Raw genomic sequence first — 21,758 nt, 5'->3', positions numbered from 1 at the left:
AGTGGTAAGTGAAGCTCAGAGAGAAGCAAACACACGGCAAGCTATGCCAAAGGGATTTAAAGCTCGGTATCCCTAAAAACGGTTCCTGTGCCTTTAACCCTCCTCCTAGTTCCTGAGCTGAGTTCAGTCAGGTGATTCCAAGAGCAATTTTCATGTCTGTGGAAGAAGGTGAGCCGAGAATGAGCACGTTACCTGCAGAGCTGAATGAACCTCACCTTGCCAGCACCCTTTGCTCAGCTGGGGGCTGCCACTAAGGTAACAGTTGTGTTATTCTCAGGTGGTATCTCTGGAACCATGGACTTCTCCACAGGGCCCAAGTACTGTAGCGTGACCACAGCCCTGAAGGCCCCTTGCTGGGATGGTGCTGCTCCTCGCTGGGACCTGTCCTTTGCTTGTCCCTTTGCCCTCCGTACTCCCTGGCTCACCAGGCACAATCTCCCCACAAGGTACCTATCTGCCCCTCTGCTGAAAGGAGTTGTGTGCACCTTTCCTTTTTGTTCTTGGCTCTGGATGACATACCAGGAGGGAGACAGCTTGCCTGTTGGGAAAGCTGAAGGAATTCTTTACTGTTCTGGTTGTGACTTGCCTGAACACAGGCATGTGAGGATACCCACATTACACCCAATGACCTCAAGGGCTAGCCTGACTTTTGCTTTGCCCTGTAACAGAGTTGTGGTTGTCACAGTTGGTGTGTTTGAGCAAAGACATCAGGAATCACTCAGTTATAAATTATTCTAGCCATTTTACCATCAACAATGAGACTTCTGGCCTCACATGAGAAATTAGAGTTTCTACAACCAACAACTGGAGCCCTGGGGTGGAGCTGTATGATCACCTGGACTTCTAAACACAAGGTTGGTGGTTCAAACGCACCAACCACTCACTGGAAATCCTATACAGGGTTGTTATGATTTAGAACCGACTCAGTAGCACTTAACAGCAACCAACAACTAAGGTGGGATCTAGGTACCATCTCAGGTTCCTTCGGTATGCCTGGCTTTTCTGGACCCGCATCTTCAGTCAATTGTATGAAATGTGAACATTACTGTCCAAGTGGGCAAAGGGGCCTTGATCTCTACCCATGAATCCACTGCTGTCAGGTTGATTCTGACTCAGAGTGACCGCATAAGATAGAGTAGAACTACCCCATAGGCTTTCTAAGGCCATAAATCTTTACGGTAACAAACGTCCACACCTTTCTCCCATGAAGCAGTTGGTGGATTTGAACCACTGACCCTTTTTGGTTTGCAGTCAAGCCCTTAACCACTATACTACCAGGGATTCTCCTAAGCATGAGAGGGCTTCATAGAAGTTCATGGAAATTTTTTATTCTTTTAACTCTATTTTTGTGGGGACATTTTGAAGGCCCTTTATACAAATGAGGTAAATTCCAGGGACACAGGTTCTAGTTATTCAGTTCAGTTTGCCTAGGTGCAGGATACACCAGCTGGAAGGTGCGCTAAACTCCCTTTCTGGATTCACCTTTGTGGACCATTCTATTCAAAGCTAGAGTTAAGCATCCTTTGTATTCAGGCCTCAGATCCCTCCCCACAAAGAGAAGGGTTTGCACAGAAACCCAAATTTTGATTCAGCAACTTCGGCTGTACCCTGCCCACAAACTTCTCCAAACTAGCTTCTCCTTTTTCTGGTCCACACAGCCCCTTAGCTTTGCCCGCAGTTCAAACACTTCCTCATTCTCCTGAACCCATAGCGCCATGCGTCTTCACAATTTCGTTCCTCCAGCATTTCCACTCCTCATCCTGGAATCACTTTAGGATTTACCTGAAAACCTTAAGGACACTCTTACCTGGTCTGTTGTCTAGTTTCAGAACCATCATGAATCAACTTACATATATCAAGCCTAATTAAAATTTTAAAATTGCATCAATATATTGAAAATCCTAAAAGAATGATTCCTTGAACAACAGTCCACTTTCTCTTACTGGAAGTCACTTTGATAACCACTTTCACGTAGGTTTCTGTTTGATAAACAATTGTATGTCATGCACACACTGCAACTTTGCAGAGCTAACAGTGAAAAGTGTTTCTTGATATTCTTAAGGCCTGCTCTTCTCCACCCTCTAATTCCACTTGGTTTTCTCCAGGTACATGTCTAATCACCCATGTCTCCACATGGCTGATCCAGCATGGCAGAGGCCTGGCTGGCTGGGAAGAGTTGAAAACGCGGCTGACACATGGGTCCTAGCAAGAAGAGAACCAGATGGCTTTTATTACCGGGCTCAGATAAAGGCTGCTCCAGAGGCAAGTCCCCACCTCTCAGCATCTCCCAGCATGCTGCTCTGGGCTGGCCCTGCCATACCTGATGTGCATCAGCTGTGTGCACCCAGCAGTTCAAGTTCCTGGATAAGCACAGACCTGCTGGATTGTAGAAGGGAAAATGTTTACTCAATGTGTTTTGTTAAGGAAAATTCAGTATATTGAATTACCAGCCTAAGGGGTCAAACCAACCAGTTGCCCTCAAATTGATTCTGGCTCATTGCAACTTTATGTGTCAGAGTAGAGCTGTGCTTCATGGGGTTTTTCTATGGCCACATTTTTTGGAAATAAATCGCCAGGCTTTCCTTCTAGGGCACCCCTGTGTGAACACGAACTTCTAGTCTTTTGGTTAGCAGCTAAGTACCTTCACTGCTTCACTGCCTGAAGGAGCAGTCCAAAGTGCTTTCACACCCACACTTTGTGGTCTTCTGTGCACAGAGCTATTCCCTAGCATACACAGAAGGAGCCTGGCTCGGCTTGATTTACCTAGGGGCTGCTTACTCTTTAGAATCTTTTTCTTCTTTTCAGAGTCAGACTTCATAAATGCAGATCCCTAGGAGTAAGAGTAGTGTGAATTCTTAGAGAATTGAATTGTAAAATTAACACTCATTTTGTCATTTCCAAATAATTAATAGATGAATTCTAATAACATGTTAGTCCTCGTAGTGGGTTATGAGCTGAGCTGCTAACTCCAATGTCAGCAGTTGGAATTCACCAGGTGCTCCATGGGAGGACGATGAGATTTTCTGCTTTCATAAAGATTTACAGCCTTGGAACCCCTATCTATACAGGGTGGCTGTGAATCGGCACCAACACGATGGCACAAGCAGCAGCAGTTATTGCTAGTCGCTGTTGAGTCTGTCTGACGCATGGTGATGCCAGGTTTGCAGAGTAGAATTGCTCCAGAGCGTTTCCAAGGTTATGACCTTTCAGAAGCAGATTGTCAGGTCTATCTTCCAAGGTGCCTCTGGTTTAGTTAGAATCACCATTTTTTCCATTGAAAGACACTTACCTGTCTGTGTCATCCAGAGTTTTGCTTAAATGTAGGTTCTGGCTAGTGATTAAAAATTTTTTGTTGTTGTTATTGTTGAAAATATACATCTATTCAATGTTTTTGCATGTCTAAGTTAGTGACATGGATTCCATTCAAGTTGGACCTTTGCCACCCTCCTTTTCTGCATTGTTCCTCCCTCATTAACATACACTCACTTCCCCTCTAAGAGTCCTATCTAATCTTATTTGCTGTTATTAATTTGATCCCATATAGGTAGTCCTTAAAAAAAAGATCAAGACTGACATTTTATTTTAACTTTTTATTGTGAATTGAGTGATGGTTTATAGAACAGATCATCAGCCTCCACATTCAATAAAGCACACACTTGGTGTCATTACAATGGTTACAAGCTCCTCCATGTACCATCAGTTAACAGCATTTACCTCCATTCACTTTAACTCTTACACAGGCTCCTCCCTGTGATTTCCACTCCTAGGCTGGCATTCTTTACTAGTTTACTTGAACTATTCTTTGATTTTAAGAAGACTTTAAGGGATATTTTTTAAATTAAAAGTTTATTTCAGGGGTTCATCTATCCAAGCTCTGGAAAGTCTGGATTCTATGAGGATTGGAATTCTGTTCTACATTTTCCCCCTTTTGATGATCTGTCTAGTGATTTAATAAAAATAACTTATAATCAGATTCCTATTTAAAATAATACTGAGTATTTGAAAGCAGCTTGAACTTTTAATTGGCTTAAGTACTCTAGCTTCTCTTTTGTGTTGTCTATTTGCTTAGCCAAGTCCCTTTCTCATGAACTGGAAAGGCTGAGCTGAGGCTTGCCGTAAGTAAGTACCACAACCACTCTTTGGTCACCTCCACCATTTGACCTCATGGATGAGGTCATCCCTGGTTGGCTTAGACACAGAAACAGCACTTCTTAAGAGAGGAAATGTTGGTTCAGCAGGGTAGGTGTTGAAGGGATTAGGATTGCACTGGGGAAGAGGTAGAGGGCCCACCTTCCTCCTGGGAATTGTGAGTCAAAAACATAGGTGGGAAAAAAGAAACAAAGGGATAAGGAAGAGGATGGGAAGAGGAAGCAAGAAGCAATCATGGCAAGAAGAGGTAGAAGGAAGAACGTCTGTGCCCTAGCCTGTCTCTGCTGTTGTCCTGTCCCTTCTTTACATGGTCTTCGCTATTTGCAAGGAAACCCTTGGGCCTGGTGGGGGATTCTTGATGTTCCCTGCCTACTTCCTTATTCTGGGTGTTTCCTTCCTGACAGCTGGAGAGGCAGGGGTCCCTTCTTGTGGAATTTGAGGCCCCCTTTGTCACAGGCCCAAATCACAGTGTGGTCTTGGAAGGAGAAGTTGTTCAGCTCTCACCACCCATGGCATATCCACTGCAACCTGGGGACAACGTACTGGCACCTTGGGAGCCAAATGGACAAAAGTATGGCCCTGGCACTGTTCTTTCGGGCGTGGAGGCCAGAGACCCTCTGAGAGGTAAGGGAAGTCCTGAGAAGCCTGTGGTCAGGGCAGAGGAGTGAGCTGAGGGTGGCTCCAGACCTTATGGGTCTTAGAGACATTGAAAACAAAAATCAAATTTCATCTCCTGACTTGCAGCTTAATCCCAGGGTGGAAACAGAGATATAGACCATAGCTTTCGATTATACTTTTACAAGGACAAAATGTGTGTGCTGGTTAGCTAAACCTTGGTGTGTGGTAGGGCTAATCTGGGTCATACCAGTACTGGGGACCTATCCCCCACTAGTCCTCTTCCTCAGAGTCTGTCAGCACTATGTAACTGAGAGAGGTATATACTTCCTTTCCCATACCCCAGGATGCATTTTGGTTTTGACATGAGAAAAAAGGGTCCCTTGTGATTATCTTGTAGTCTGGGAGATGGGTTCACTCAAGTCCACTGGGAAGAGGTGTTGAAGTATGGAGCAGGTGAGGGGGAGGTTCCCACCAGCTTTCTAGGGAGCATTCTGAGCACTAAGACTCTGTCTTTGGGGATACGAGAACCCTTATTCCCACAATCAAGAGTTCATTGTAACAAGGCGGTTGCCCTTTTCTATTCGGTAGCTTCGAAGGATGAAGAAATCACTGTTTACTTCTGGAATGGCAAGACAGCTAAAGTTCCTCTAGGTAGGGTCAGGTGGGTGTCCCCGGTTGTCTGGAAAGCAGCTGTGGAGAGGCTACACAAGCCTGTCACCAGGGAGCATCCCAGCCCTCTCCTCTGGGCCCCTTGCTGCTCTCTGTTGGGGACAGTCACTGGATATGTTCCCCATGGGCTTCCTCTGGGCACTCCGTTCCTGTGCCCCCCCTGCCATCCCTGTTGCCAGCGGCTGTGCCAGGGCTGCCTCAGCTGCTGTTCCTCAGCTGGACCCACCTGGTGGCCTCTAACCTGGACCTCAGAAGTCACGGCCAGAAAACTTCCAGAGCCAGAGCTGAAGCCCACAGCACAGCTTTTGCCTATAAAGGGTCCTAAAGAGGAGGAGGTAGCCTTGCAATCACCCATGGATGTTTCTTCCTCCTCCTCGTCCTCTTTTGAGGAAAAGGATTTGGAGACTGATGTGAAAATGGGCCTTTCCCAAAGACTGCTGGTGAACAGTACAGTCAACACAGACCCCATCCTTGAGAAGACTCCATGGCAGGAGGACCTGTGCCGGCCGGAATGGAGGTACTGGAGGAGAAGTGGCCCTGAGCCGTGTCCTAGGAAACCAGGTACACCAGTGCCACATGGCTGAGGCCCACTGAGCCCTTCCCTCCTACATGCCTCTCAGGAACCGATGTAGGCTTCCACTATGGTGGGGCTGTAGGGTGGTCATGTTGAAGGGGCAGAGGCTATGATAAGAGGAATATGCTAGGTTTCCATTTAAACAAGCAAGTCCACCAAGAAAGAAAGTGCTAAAGTTTCTATTTAACACCTGTCTTTTCTTTCTTCACTATTCTTTACTGACAGGACACTTGTTTTTGCCCTTTTACCTCTTTTTATTCTTGAAGGCCTAGATTTTTCTCTAATTAAATTGTCAAAATGCTTCCAGGTGTTGAATACAGTGGTTAATGCCCTGGGCAGCATAGAAACCTGTGGATAAACATTGGTCAATAGGCCCCTTCAGCCTAGATGAACCCCTTACTTAACAGTGGGAAGCACCAGGGCACTGCATTAAGCCTCTGATACTTTACAACTAGTAGAGATTGTTGTTGTTGTTAAGTGCCGTTGAGCAGATTCCGAGTCATAGTGACCCTATATAGTTTTCAAGGAGCAGCTGGTGAGTTTGAACCACCGATCTTGCAGTTCAAACCGACCTTGCAATCCAGTGTGTTACCTACCCCACAATGACACACCAGGAATTCCTTGATTCCATATAGTTCTTAAAAGACCATAATGCTGAAGACAGATTTTCTTTCCTTTTTTTTAACTAGTTAAGCTAAACTATTGTTTGGCTTTAAGACGACTTCAGGGAGTATTTTTGGTTTAAGGTTTAAAGATAGTCTCAGGACTATAGTTGCAGGGGTTGGTTTATTCAGCTTCCTTGGCTCCAGACCAAATAGATAACTCAAGGCAGACATTCTTTACTAATTAAGCTAAACTAATGTTTGGTTTTAAGCAGACTTGAGGGGATATTTTTGGTTTAATTAAAGTTTAAAGATTACTTCAAAGATTTGAGGATTGATCCAGCCTCTATGGCTCCAGAACTGTTAGTGTATTTTCTAGAAGCACTCCAGGGGTTCCCTGGCTTTTCATTTGTGGAATGTCCCCCTGCCTCTATTAGGGAAACAAGAAGAGGGTTAAGTGTCCACTTAAAACCAGCTGAATGCTTTTTCCCCTCTCCTAGAGGATGCTTTGTACAGAAATAGAAGGGGTTCCTGGATTTCTGTGAAATGGGTTATTCTGAAATCACAGTGGGCGGCCTTGGCGGAAGTGACAGGCCAACAGCTGTTACTATAACATCTGCTTTCCCAACAAGTGATGAATGTTACCAGAATCTAGTTTTCTGGCTAACTTTTCCTTAGCTTCCAATGCCTCCTGAGTCCAACAGCCTGGAGAAAGAAAGGTTGTATTTACCCAACAGAGTGGTTTGTGGGGTCACCCAAGGTGCCAGGGTGGTCAGGCCTGGCCCAAACACCAGTCTTGCCAGTGCCTCCCAAGCCTGTGTTCCCATGACTGTGGCTTGCACCATGGCAGTTCTCTTGCCTGGGCCCAAACCCAGTTCAATTCATTCCTATAGAAGTATGCACTGCGTCTATCTTCATTGCCCAAGCCACTTACACCTGTGTAGTCTCTCTACATCTACACATTTAAACAGACACACTAAGTTTTTGCTTGTCACAGAGATAAACGCCAAAGCAAGTTAACTAACTATAACAAAGAGAAATACGTGGGGGCATCAAAAAGTTTGTGGGACAATGGAATGAAAAGATAATGTAATTTTACCATGAATTTTCCAAAGTTCCCCCATATAGTATGCATCTTTAGGTACTTTGCCTGGCTTTCCTTTAGATATTGGATTGTTATGCTTAGGCGGAACCATGTGTATCAATTAGCCTGCCCTCTGCCAGGTCCCAGCCCAGTAGCCAAGGCTGTGGAGACCATGCCCAAGATGAGGAGCAGAGAGAAGGTCCATGCCCAATCCTAGACAGTTGGAGCACAGTGCACAGGCGTGCAGGTGAAGCTCATAATGAACGCCATGCATCAGTCAGCGCCCAGAAACAAAGGCTAGCACAAGGTCTCCCCACCCCCTCCAAATTTATATCCTTTTAAGGAAGTGTATGTACTGCTTTGCTTCTCTGAAATATACTCCATAGCTATCAAGTACTGGTGCTTTGAGTCTGGACCTCTGCCTCCTGAAGACTGATCCTTTTATATGACGTCCTGATCTCCCCCAGTGTGAGGTCACTGTTTGATCTTAACAATCCCAGGGAGACCATATGGTTGTGAGCCAGCACTCACACTCTTCCCCTTCTGCCCTTGCTTATGAGTAAAACAGGATTCAAGCTGTCATTTTAAAAGTCAAGGAGGGGATGAATTTCTTTGAAAGTGTTTGATTGCTCTCTTCCTTAAGAAATCATCTATTTTTATTTTGCTTCATTTACTTCTTAGACCTTGTTTACCTATCAGCTTCCCCTCTCTTCTGACATAGTGATTTATAAACTCCTTCACTGGTAGTGGTTGGTTAGTTCCCTCTACTGTCTGTTTGAAAGAGCACCTGGAAGCAATTCCTATCCAATTCCAAATATGGCTATCAGAGTTTCCAAACAGCAGTCCTGGTGTGGTGCTGTATGTTAAGTACTGGACCACAAGGTCAGCAGTTCAAACTCATCAGTTGCTCCTCGGAAACCCTACACAAGCTGCCTATGAGTCGGAACCGACTCGACAGCACTTAACAACAAATAGCATAACAGCACATAGCGTAGCAGCCAGGCATGATTAATTAACAAGCTTAATTTCTCAAATAATAGTGTTAGGTTAAGAGAGCCAGTGAGCCTCAATGTAGGTCTACACAAGACATCAAGACTGACCCCATCAAATGGTGTGATATTCAATATAACAAATTGACTTTTGGGTTTAGGAACAAGACGTTGCAACGTATCTGGAAAGAAGAGGTCAACAAACAACTGAGAATACACAGTAAACTAGTGAGCAGTACCAAGGAGCTGAGCCTGGAGAAACCAAAGGAAGCCACCACCCTGCTAAACGAAGCCAAACATGAACACAGGGTACTGAGACACACAGACGGATAAAACTTCCCTTTAGAGTGAAAGCCCCAAGGACCTAGATAAGGGAGGAGGGCTCCTTCTACTGTTCCTTAGGTCAACACCACCTCTGAGAAGGATAAAGGCCATGGCTCCTCTTCCCAGAAAAATGTACACACTGACAAGTTTGCATGCAATTCCAGAAGCCTTACAAACCCCATAAAGTTAACCACGGACTTCTTGGGGAACGCAAGGAGCCATTTGAATGTCCCTCTACCTCTCTGGTGGCAGGCAGGGCTGTTTTACTGGAGTCTCTGGGCATGGGAGCCAGTGCGTCACTAGGCATACTAACAGAGCGTTACAAAGCTTCACTCTATTTTCATCAACATAATTAGACGTGCGTTTTTCTTGACAGAAGATTTGCTATATTCAGGATGAGACCAATTAGCGACTAAACTGGAGATGCAAAAGTACTGTTGATGTGGTCGCTTATAAAGTAATGACATGAGAGATGTCACAAAGTTTGTGGGAAAATGCCATTATCTTTTCCTTCCATTTTCCCATGAACTTTTTGAAGTTCCCTTGTATTGAGGCTTTTTCAAAATCAGCAACTTTTGACTCTAAAAACTACAATCAGCATGAGACCGTCAGGATTTCTTTTCTCTTATAGGGAGCTAAAGAATAGTGATGCTAAAGACATGAGGAAGAGTTACACAGAGTGGCTGACAAGGCCTTCTTCACAGGTGATAGTCAAGTAAGCAGCAACAGCTTCGCCCCATGAAGACCTCCTAGCAGATGAGTGGCAGGAAGGCGCCTCTGGTGTCAGGGGCACAGTGTGGCAGCCCTGCCCAGGGCTCCCTGCCACGTACCTGGTGAGATCTGTGGGGATGTCTTCTCCACAGAAGCTACAGGATGTGATCTGTATGGTTTGGGCAAATGTGTCCACAGTCGCTCTAGCATTGGTTCCTAAAGCCTTCAGTTGCACAGGAGCTACATTGGACTTTATGTCTTAATGCTAATAAATGGATTTCTCTTTATTTCTTAATCTCTTCCTTTATTATCATAATTAAGCTTGGCTTAGAAAGCAAGCACTAAAAACTGCTCAGACAGTGTCATTACATTATTACTTTCAGGCAAAAGTGGTTTGGGGGGTCTTCTACACACTCAAGTTAAATAAAACAGGCACTGAGAGAGACAGGCTCCAGTTTGAAGGTAGGCTGAACCTCTACAGCCAGTACTAAAAGCAGAATTCATGTGTAAACATTAAGAGAATCAGACAGTGGCTTCAGTCTCCTGCTACTTAAAAAGAGGTGATGTGAGTGAGGTCCCAGTGATGGTCAGCATCACATGGGGAAGACCAAGTCCACACTCTGTCCGGAATCAACTGCTACCACATGAGTCTTCTTGGTTAAGTCATTCGAACCTACGGTGACAGAGTAGGTCCCTGGGTAGACTTCTATGTAGAGGTCCTTAGAGATGCTCTCAGCCTGAAATGAGAAGAGATCAGCAGTTCAGAGGTTTTATAGCCCACTGTTGTCACTGTGCGCAGAGGACCGATGGAATGAACCACAATGAAGAGACAGAGGCCCTGTTTCGAGGCCCCACATGGCCACAGAGCAGAACTGTTATTGAGTGAACCCCAGCCTCTCACAACTGTTTCCTTCTAAAACTGGCAGCATCTACCTCACAAATAAGCATGGCGATGGAAGCACTGTGTAAATGTTAAAGCACGACAGGAACAGGCTAACAGGAACTCTAGTTCAAGGACTAGACAGAGGCAAAGAAAAGCTAATGACAGCTGTTCTGGAGATCCCTGTAGACACTGTTCACACAAATTAGTAGTAGTGGCAAACTACCTTGGAATAGTGAGAACCATGCCTTTGAATTGTGCTTGCTACATTATCAGGAAAATGAAACGTATCTCCTAAAGTTGAGGATACCATGTGTAGATTCCATCTTGTCACTGAAGCAGCAAGTTAGCTGGCTGGCAAAAGCTTTCCCCTGGAGGACTGAATGTCCTATTGTGCAGAACACTAGAAACCACAGTTAATGGAGAAATTTCTCTAGAGAACCACAGGGAATACATATCATCCGTCAAGGGTAAACTTTACACATGGCTAGGAGGTAGATTGTGGCAGGTGTGCTGGCAGAGTTCCAATGGCAAAAGGACACAGCCACACACCATAAAAGTTTATTGATCAGTACTGAAGGACAGCTGGAATGCCACTACATGCTTAGTACTTGGAAGGTCCCTCAGACAGAAGTGGTCAGACCCAAGGGAATAAACCAAATCACTAACTACTAGCAAATTCCACTAGAAGAAATAGATGATAATATTGATACTTTTATGAGTCCCCCCCACCCTGCCCACCTTGACACCTTGAAGGTGGATTTGAAGCCAGTTTTTTCCAAAGTGGTTACATGTTGTATTCTGCCCAATTACAATGAAACTGGAAGTCTATTCTCATTTAACTGACAAGAACATATATGACAATACAACTAGTTGCTGGTTATCAACTACGTATATGAACAAAGGTAGATTTCAGAAGATATGTCTGTTTGCATCAAAGGAAACACTGGAGTAGGTTGGCATCCAACATTGTGGACCCTCGGGAAGATCAGCATCAACAAAGATCAAGTGTTGGAGTAATCGAAGACTGTACTAGAAGAATATTCTTAGTTGCTACTAATCTAATATATTCTGAGTCCTGACTAATAGCAAACTGTGTTCTTATATACAAAATAAAAGTAAAGCAAATTATTGCAGCAACATCTTGACGTTCCTTTCCGGAGAATTCTGGTCCTTCAAAGTTCCAAGAGTCCATTGATTCATGACCTAATGAGTACTCTATCCTAAAAACAAAAAACACAGCCAATGTTTTCCTCCTTATTCAAAAATTTTACTGCATTGGTATATACTCACATACAGACATTTGCCATTCCAGCCATCTTTACGTGTACAATTCAGTGACATTACAGCCACCATTTTGTGCCAGCAACACCAGTGTTGCCGAATTTTTTTTTATCACTTTATTTTTTATCACAGATATGCAATACCCCTTACACAACATCTCTCCATCAATGTTTTCACAGGGAAACATCTGTGGAAATGGGAGCAAATCCCTTCAAATGCTTCAGAACCCAATCTACCCACATGTGTATGTTTCAGAATGTCAGCAATGATTTTCACTTTGTAAGCTTTCAGGTCAGGCCCTTCCTGCTGTGTGGACAGATGGTGGAATTCCATCAGGAGCCAGTGCTTGCCCAGCTGAGCACTAGGAACTTAGATGTGAATACTTCACATTCTTTCCAACCACAACTATGAGTTCAAGCACAAACAGTATTCGGGACGCTCCAAGTGAAAGAAGGATACCAAAGAAACATTTTTACATTCACTCAAAATGTTGTGCACCCTTCCCAAGGGTAAGGACATTACAACTTAGAAACACTACAGACTCAGTATAGACAGAGCGCCCTATATAAGTGAGGCCAGCTGGCTAACGGAATTGCAATGGTGGTGAAGCCCAGTACTCTAGAAGTTCTATACTCACAGGTTGGGATGCCTCTAGGTCATACCGTGATATTTGACAGACGTCTTCATGACCATGGGATTTGTCTTGTCTCTGAGGAGGCAAGTAGAAACACTGACTAGTGCCCACACTTTGATTCCTGGGTTGTAAAGAACAATTTTCTCCTCTGTTATTATTATTGTGTGCTCTTGACTCATAGCGACTCCTGTAGGGCAGGGTTTCTAAGGCTATAATCTTTACATAAGTAAATGATCACATTTTTCTGGTGGGTTCAAACTGTTGACCATTTGGTTAGCAGCTAAGCATTTAACCAATGGGCCACCAGGGGTTCCCCTATACTACTAGGAACTAACAAGTGTTCGTTCAGCTTTTGCTAAGCTGTCATCTAAGTTATTAAGGTTCTTTTTGTGAGGTATTTTAGTTAGTAATATTTACATGATTACTTTTGCACTTTGGAGTCAGATCTGGGTTTGAATCCTCTCTCTGCTGGGAGGGGTAGATTAATTTCTCTGAACCATAGTAAAACTGAGGGAGTTTAAAACAAAAAAAACCTCTTCTCAAAAATACAGAAAACTATTCCTGTTGAACCAGTTTAAGAAGTAAGACTCTGGCTTTCTCCAGAATGACATGAGGTAAAAGGAAAATTTGTAGTGCGAGGCCTATCACTTTTATTATCTTTATGAAAAGTATTTTGTTAAAATAGAGACCTTGTGCTTACAGTTCCCTTTTAAAAGCCATCAAAGACAGGTTGCTGTTGTTGGTAGGTGCCACCAAGTTAGTACCAACTCATAGTGACCCTATGTGCAACAAAACGAAACAGTGCCCGATCCTGCGCCAACCTCACAATTGTTACTAAGTTTGAGCCCATTGTTGCTGGCACTATGCCAATCCATCTAGTTGGGGGGGTTCTCCTTTTTCTTTGACCTTCCACTTCACCAAACATGGTACCTTTCTCCAGGGACTGGTCCCGCCAGTGATGATAGATGATGTCTGGCCATCTGGCTTCCAAGGAGCATTCTGATTGTACTTTTTCCAACACAGACTGGTTTGCTCTTTCGGTTTGTTCCGTGGTATTTATAATATTCTCTTCCAACACCATAACTCAAATGCGTCAATTCTTCTATGGTCTTCCTTACTGTCCAACTTTCACATGCATATGAGTATTGAAAATACCATGTCTTGGGTCAAGCACACCTTAGTTCTCAAATTGACATCTCTGCTCTTAAACACTTTAAAGGAGTCTTGTACAGATTAGCCTTATGCAATACGTCATTTCTTGACTGCTGCTTCTATGAGTGTTGATGGTTGATTTGAGCAAAATGAAGTCTTTGAAAACTTCAATCTTTCCTCCATTGATATGATGTTGTTTATTAGTGAGCTATGCGGTACAGTGGCTAAATGCTCAGCTGCAAATTGAAAATGTGACAGCCTTAAAAACTTTTGGGGGCTGTTCCAGTCTGTCCTACAGGGTCTCTGTGAAGAGGAGTCAATCGACTATGACGCGGTAATGATCACCTACCTTAGAGTAAATGTGAGATTATTCAAAGTCTTTTTTCCTCTCCCTAGCTACAGAAAAATATAATGTAAGCTCTTTATTACTGTTATTGTTAAATGCCGTTGAATCTGTTCTGACTCATAGCAACCCTACATAGGGTTTCTGAGGAGCAGCTGGTGGGTCTGAACCGCCAACCTTGCAGTTCAAACTGTCCTTGCAGTCAGTGCTTATCCTACAGTGCCACATAAGGACTGCCAAAAATCTCATGGCCCAACAAACTCGTATTTCATGTCCACTGCTGTAAGTTCTCTAAGTTTATACATTTTCAATGAACACTGTAATGCTTGGACATGTTGTTGTTAGATGCCATTGAGTTGCTTCCAAATCACACCTATGTGCATGTGACCTTATGCACAACAAGATGAAGCCTTGCCTGGTTCTGTGCCCTTCTCACATTGTTACATTTAAGCCCATTGCTTCTGTCACTGTGTTAACCCATCTCTTTTCAATGACCCTGCATTTTACCAAGCATGATCTCCCTCTCCAGGGACTGGTCCCTCCTGATAATATGTTCGAAGTATGAGAGACAACATCTCACCATCCTCACTTTTAAGGAGCATCTGGCTGTACTGCTCCCAACACATCGTTTGTTCGTCTAGCAGTCCATAGTACTTTTAATATTCTTCTCCAACACCATAACTCAAATGCATCAATTCTTCTATAGTCTTTCTTATTCATTGTGCAACCTTCACATGCATATGAGGCTACTGGAAATGCCATGACTTGGGTCAGATGCACCTTGGTCCTCAAAGTGACATCTTTACTTTTTAACACCTTAAACAGATCTTGTGCAGCAGGTATGCTTAATGCAATATGTCTCTTGATTTCTTGACTGCTGCTTCCAAGAGTATTGATTGTGGATCCAAGCAAAATGAAGTCTTCAACAACTTCAATCTTTTCTTCATTCATCACGATACTATATATAGTCCAATTATGAGTTTTGTTTTCTTTACAATGAGGTGCAATCCATACTGAAGGCTGCAGTCTTTGATCTTAAGTATTTTAAGCCCTCTTCGCTTTCAGCAAGCAAGGTTATATCATTTTTATATCACAGGTTGTTAATGAGTCTTCCTACAATCTTGATGCCACATTCTTTAGATAGTACAGCTTCTTGAATTATTTGCTGAGTATACAGACTGAATAAGTGTGGTAAAAGGATACAATCCTGGCACATACCTTTCCTGATTTTAAGTCATTAAATATTCCCTTATTCTGTTTGAACAACTGTCTCGTGGTCTATATACAGCAGGGATGGGGAACATCTGGCCCACAGTCTGTGAAAGACCTGCAAAATTATTTGGTCTGGCCCTGCCAAGGCACCCAAGGTTCCAGCCATCACATTAGGGGTGAGTTAATTCAATGTTTGACCAAATATAGCAGGCTAATTTTTAAGTTGACAATTTTGTATGGCCTGTGAATGATGTTATAAATTTTGACAGACAAAAGGTTCCCCACCCCTGATATGCAGGTTCCTCATGAGTACAGTTAAGTGTTCTGGAATACTCACTCTTTGCAAAGTTATCTGTAGTTTGTTAAGTTCCACACAGTTGAATGCCTTTGCATAGTCAATAAAACACAGGTAAATGTCTTTCTGGTTTTCTCTACTTTCAGCCAAGATCCATTTGTATGCTGGGCCATACAGACATCCAATAAATGCAAGAGCTCCCTAACAGTGTCTCACATCTTTTTTATTTTTTGCAATTGTTCAAAGTTCACACATCAAAACCCAATCAACAATTCCTACATGTACAACTCAGTGACTCTGATTACACGCTTCAAGTTGTGCGACCGTTCCCATCTTCTTCTGCAAAGTGATCTTCTCCTGCTAACAAGAACTCATTAATACTAAAAGCGTCCTAGCTGACCTTTTGAGTTGCTAATGTCAATTTGATCCCATATAGATAGTTCTTTTAAAAAGCAAGTGTTCAAGGCAAACATTCTTTACTAAATAAGCTAACTTGTGGCTTAGTTCAATGACGACTTCTGAGGAGACTTTTGGTTTAAGCTTAAAGATGATCTCAGGACAACAGTTTCAGGGTCTCACATCTTGGGCATCTTCAGGCACAGCACAGGACAGCTGAGAATACATACCTGACCAGTTCTTGTGTCTGAGCACCAGGACAGCTCTGACTTCCCTCTGTGGTATCGATAAACATGGCTTGCCCCTACTTCCTCTGGTACAGATGAATAATATTTCTAGAGAAGTAAAGTAAAAGATGTTGGGTAACCAAGCAGTCCAGTCAAATTAAAAAAAAAAAAAAAAATCCTCTGATACTTGGGCAAAGTGTGAAGGAAGTAAGCAAGAGCTCAGAGGTGAGCTGTTTGCCCCCTGGACAGGCATCTGCAGCTATACCAAACCTGGCCTCGGGACAGTGGCTGCAGAGAATGAAAACGGAATCTGACACTGCTTTGCTGCCATCTGCTGCCTCTGTAGGGCAAGAACTCTGGACGAAGCTGGGCAAGAGCAGATGAATTTTTTTTTTCCCCCAATGTCCAATAAATACACATCTTTGGACCTCCTATCATGGCAAATTCTGATGAAATAGTTCCATGTTTGTTGTCCAAGTCTCAGACAAGGATGAGGGAAGAGAGGGGTACACACCTCCTTGAAATTTCAAAATAAAGCAGGTAGTAAAATAAACCCAAGTGTTCTGCAGCCCTTCTGATGCTCTCTATGTAGGGAGTTTAAGGGAAATAATTCAGAGGATCAGAAAGCAGTTACATTTTTCTCATCCACTTCTTTTCTCCCCCACGAAGTTGACCACCAACTTGCTCTTGATGATGACTAATAATGAGGGCATCACAAGCCTACTTGTTTTGAACATAGTTCAGGGACAGTGTCTAAGGCATGTGACCAGAAGACTAGGAATCTAGGGGAAGAACTTCAGGACACAGATATAATTATGTATTGTAGGTGCTACTTCAAAGTTGTGAAGGCAAACCCTGAAGACTGGTCCTAATACTATCTCTAGAAAGCCCAAGGATTCTGAGGCTCCTTTCCATAATAGAGACTTGAGGCATGAGCTGAAAACCAAAATGAAGAACACCAATTTGCTAAACCTCAAACCAAAGACAAATATTTCTTCTACTGAAGCCGTGAACCAAGTGTTTAATTTAAATCACTTTAAAGCAGAGCCAGAGTTATGTATTTAATATAAATGCTGTAGAAAGAGTAGATTGTTTTGAGTTCTTAACATACAAAACCAAAACGTAGGACAGAAGCAAGATATACTCTCCTTTCTCCTCTACCCATCTGCACCCTTACAACCAACCACATGGTGGTGGTGGTGGCGGTGATTGTGTGTTTGGAGTCAGTTCCGATTCAGGTTCCCTGAATAAGGTTTCCAAAGTTGTAAGTCCTTGCAGGAGCAGAAAGCTTCATTTTTTTTTCCTGTAGAGCGAGTGACTGGTAGATTCAAACTGTTGACCTTGCAGTTAGTAGCCCAACTTGGACCATAGGTCCTTACAACCAACTACATTAAGACTCAGGAAATGTTAAGGCGAGAAGAAATCAGTCAACTGTAATTCCTAGAAGACAAGGAATACCTTCAGACGCAGGAAATTTTCTTGTATGTCTCCTGGCCGGTCTTCACATCGCTCCATAGTACTAAATGTATTGTTTTGAAAAACTCTGAGAGGAAGAGGGACTCTAAAACCTTTGTTCATCTATTTCAATAAATGGTACCTTTACACCTCACCTGTGTCTCTTTTGCCCAATTTAAGTCAATCTTCTGGTGTTCATCTCTGAGTGGAAACCAAATATTAAGGCTGAAAAGAACTTTGGTGGTTGTGGTTTTGTGCCACGAAATCGGTTCTGATTCAGTGACTCTGCATAGGGTTTCAAAGAGTGTAAATCTTTACAGGAACAAAAAGCATTGTTCTCCTGTGGAGTGGCTAGTAGACTCGAACTGCTGACCTTGCGGTTAACAGCCCAACTCGTAAACCACTACACTACCATAGAGATCTTCATTTTATAGATGGGAAGGTGCAACTGAGTGAGACAATGAGGCCTAAGGTCTTTTAGCTAGTGATGTGACAGAGCATGGGTATGATTCCCAGGAAGTTAGTTCTTCTATTAAGTCATGTGAACTCTCCCCCATCCCCCAAATGAGGCTGTACCAACAACTGATATGGACCCACAGGGGCACACTTGAACATTAGACATTAGTTAGAGGTTAAGATCTAATATGGGAATTTTATTTCCAATTTTGTTTGTTTCAATACACTCTGAAAACAGTCTCAGTTCCAGTTTAGAGTAATCCTCAAGGTTTGTTTGTTTGTTTCCCTCCAGTTAAAAATTAAAAACACACACAAACTACTACTATTTGACCTTGATTCCTTTGGAATTCAGCAAATAAGCATCAGTGAAGGAAGTGACCTTTTGTGGCTTGTTCACTGCTGGATCCTCAAAACCACCTACAGTTAGGCATTAAATACATACTTGAGTGAATTCTTAGATTTATCATCTCGTTTACAGCCTTATCTGATTATAATTGTTGCTCAGTAGAGGATAAACAGATAAGTCTTCAGGTTGTCCCTGAATTCCAGAAAGATCTACATTGTGATGCTTCAGCTACAGTGGCCAGGAGGCTTATACCAACTTACCCCACACTGACTTGAAGCATAGTCCATGAACTCAACCATTGTTCTGAAGGAAGCACTCAGGGTTGGGTATCTTTCTTCTCTCTGTCAAATGAATGACAAATCACAAATGATGTAAAGGATTCCCTGTTGGAGAATGAAGCCATTTTGGAAATGGCCTTTTTTACCTCTGGGTAGGCCTCCATAAGTTGAAGTGAGTAGGATATTACTGAGAAACAATTCCAACTATCAAAAAAATGTATAGATGTGCCATTTCTCCAGGTATGTTTGCTACCTTCCTGCTCAGTGCTACTGAGTCGATTCCAACTTATAGCAACCCTGAATATAGTTTCTGAAGAGCGGCTGGTGGGTTTAAAGCACCCAACATCGTAGTTAGCAGTCCAGTGTTCATCCTACAGCGTCAAACCAGGATCCCAAATATCAGATAGTAATATGTAAGAATTATTTCTAAAAGGGGTGTGCGGCGGGTAACTAACCAGTCCCAAGCACTACAGTTACCCAATGAGAATCTAAAATGTGAAGTTTGCAAAGGTGTTTCCATTTACTGTATTTGGGCACGCAGAGCCTGATGCTTTCCAGCCACTGCCAAGGAAAGGATTCTTCCGGTGCGTGTGTAAGCCACACCCCTGGTTCCGCTGAGCCAATGAATGGGCTAGTTCCCCCACAAAGGGACCCTCACCTCTCCAGGGAGAAGTCGCTGAGGGTCGGCCGCCCGTCGTCTTTCTTGGTCTTGCCCCTCTGGGGCACGAACTCCCATGCTGCCTTTGGGGAGCTCCAGTAAATGCCAGTCCACCGCTCTCCTCTTGGCCCGCTCCAGCACTTCTTGACCCAGCCTAGCCGAACGCTGCAGACTACGTCGGTCCATCCCGTTCAGCGCCGCGGCTGCCAGACAGTTCTCCATGTCTCCCTGGGTGGCCACATATAAACACACAAGATGGTCAGCAGCGTTGCCTCGGCCCTGCTCCAGCTCGGGTCCATACCCGGGGTCCCCATACTCGACCACCACTCACATTTCGCACTTAAAGTGCACACCCCGAAACTGGAGTGAGACCCCAAGCGCCAACCCCTCCCATTTCTGTCTTCTTTTCCCCTTCGGGGGTAGCCCCACACCCGCTCACCCAGGCGCATGCGTTCAACTCTCTCGAGAAGATGAGGGCCCGAGTCTGGAACTCCTGGCGCCAGCGTAGCAGACGATTGGCGGGAGGCGGGGCGGGGCGGGAAGGACTACGCCCAGTACGCCTCTTGCGTAGGGGCCGAGGCCCGTGCGCGCCTGTTGCCCGGCTAACTGTATAGCGCAGGGGGCGGGGCGGGGACGGCGTGGATGCCGGAGTCAAGCTGACCGCTAAGGTCTATTCAGTGTGCTCGCTGTGACCTAATCTTTGGGGTTTTCTCTGCTACGGTACCTGATGAATCTAATGGAATATCAGGTGACCTGCTGTTGGACCAAACAATTTGGGGAAATAAGACTATTGGCTCCAGATGCTTCTTTCTTGCTGTTCTATATGTTGTTTGATGTCTGCACTCTAAAACAAACCACTTTTATTTGAGGGTACGGTTAGGATGGGCAAAACAATACGGCCGGCATAATGGCGTTTGGAGAGGGGAACTCTGACCAGCAGTATGACAGATAAAGTTTGGGTGATGCTCAGCCGATAGTGGGTGTTTCTGGTCCTCAGGGAGTTTGTAGTTGTTTTTCCGCGTAATTCCCTCATGACACCACTTACGTGATTAGTACGGATTCAAGCATTTTTGGAGGCCTCCTCTCTTGGGGGTTTGAATCCACCTTTCAAGAATAATTGTGTTAAGTAAGGAACTGCACAGTTACCTTTCAAGTGGACTTGGTTATGCAATAGGAGCGACAACCTAAAGTCTCGTTACTAATTAGACTACACCACCCTGTGTGCATCAAGACATCGATGTTCAGAAAGGAACAGCTTAAGGTTACTGCTCCGTGGGAGCCACGTTGACACACAACAGGCTCCAGGAAATCCTCTATACTCTGCTACTCTCTACAGGTCGCTGGATTCGCAGTTCTGAACTACCAGGTGAGTATCAGGACGCTACCACAACCTCCACCTGTACTTGTATGTTTGCTCCTGACTTGCCTTCCTCAAAAAAGAGTAACAGGTTGAGTGAAACCTTGAAATATTTCTTCATTTTATGACAATTCTAAACTTGTTTCCTTCAATAACTTTAGCAAGCACTTCTTTTAGAACAGGAGTGGTTTTTGTTGATTGCCATCAAGTCTGTTCCAACTCTTAATGACCCTGGAAGTGTTTCCAAGGAGCGGCTGGTGAGTTTGAACCGCCAACTTTGTGATTCAAACTGACCTTGTGGTAGAGTGCTTATCCAACAGCGCCACACAAGGAATCCTAGAACCAGGTGTTGGTTGGTCGTTATGTGCTGAGCAGTCAGTTTCAACTCATAGGCAACCCTGTTTAGGGTTTCCAAGGCTGTAAATCTTTACAGAGGGAGCAGAAAGCCTCATATTTCTCCGGTGGAACAGCTGGTAGTTTTGAACTGCTGACCTTGAGGTTAGCAGTCCGATTGTAACCACTACACTACCAGAGCTCCTCCTGAACAGGACGAGGAAACTTTTTTCCTGCCAAAACTTATAACATTATTCATGGGTCATACAAAACTATCAACTTAAATATTAGCCTGCTATATTGCAGCTGTTCCGCGGGAGAAAGATGAGGCGTTCTGCTCCCATAAAGATTTACAGCCTTGGAAACCCTGTACAGGGTCGTGTGAGTCGGAACCGACTCCACGGCACACAACAACAACAATATTTGGTCAAACATTTAATTAACTCACCTCTAATGTGATGACTAGGCGTCCTGGTGTGGCGCTGTGGGTTAATGCGCCAGACTGCAAAGCTGTTTGAACTACAAGGTCAGTGGTTCAAGCTCACCAGTCGCTCCTTGGAAACCCTATACAGGGTCGCGTCGCTGTGGGTCGGAACCTACTCGACAGCATTTAACGACAAAAACAATAATATGATGGCTAAGGAGCTCTGGTAGCCCAGTGGTTACGAATCGGGCTGTGAACCTCAAGGTCAGCAGTTCGAAGCTACCAGCTGCTCCCGGGGAGAAAGATGA

At 44.0% G+C, this 21,758-nt stretch overlaps 2 protein-coding genes across 5 annotated transcripts; one reads left to right on the top strand and one right to left on the bottom strand.

The window, feature by feature from the left end:
- Positions 1–294: 294 nt before the first annotated feature.
- Positions 295–10,211, top strand: LOC102818953 (chromosome unknown open reading frame, human C11orf16). Its single transcript, XM_006873027.1, has 7 exons — positions 295–446; positions 2,106–2,262; positions 4,554–4,773; positions 5,356–5,997; positions 7,113–7,215; positions 8,847–8,994; positions 10,104–10,211. Exons 1-7 carry the CDS (start codon positions 295–297, stop codon positions 10,209–10,211), a joined length of 1,530 nt encoding a protein of 509 aa, XP_006873089.1.
- A 102-nt stretch (positions 10,212–10,313) lies between these two features.
- AKIP1 (A kinase (PRKA) interacting protein 1) lies at positions 10,314–19,558 on the bottom strand. Of its 4 annotated transcripts, XM_006872985.1 has the most exons (5): positions 19,337–19,558; positions 18,661–18,741; positions 16,147–16,251; positions 12,522–12,593; positions 10,314–10,457 (listed from the first exon to the last, which is right to left on the bottom strand). In XM_006872985.1, the coding sequence occupies exons 1-5, from the start codon at positions 19,556–19,558 to the stop codon at positions 10,314–10,316; spliced, it is 624 nt and encodes a 207-aa protein (XP_006873047.1). The 4 variants fall into 4 exon arrangements, with proteins under 4 accessions (XP_006873047.1, XP_006873048.1, XP_006873049.1 ...); XM_006872986.1 differs by lacking the exon at positions 12,522–12,593; XM_006872987.1 differs by lacking the exon at positions 18,661–18,741.
- Between the last annotated feature and the right edge of the window lie 2,200 nt (positions 19,559–21,758).

Source organism: Chrysochloris asiatica, unplaced genomic scaffold, assembly GCF_000296735.1.
Source record: "Chrysochloris asiatica unplaced genomic scaffold, ChrAsi1.0 scaffold00219, whole genome shotgun sequence".
Lineage (NCBI taxonomy): Eukaryota > Metazoa > Chordata > Mammalia > Afrosoricida > Chrysochloridae > Chrysochloris > Chrysochloris asiatica.
This window is presented reverse-complemented; position numbering and strand designations above follow the sequence as displayed.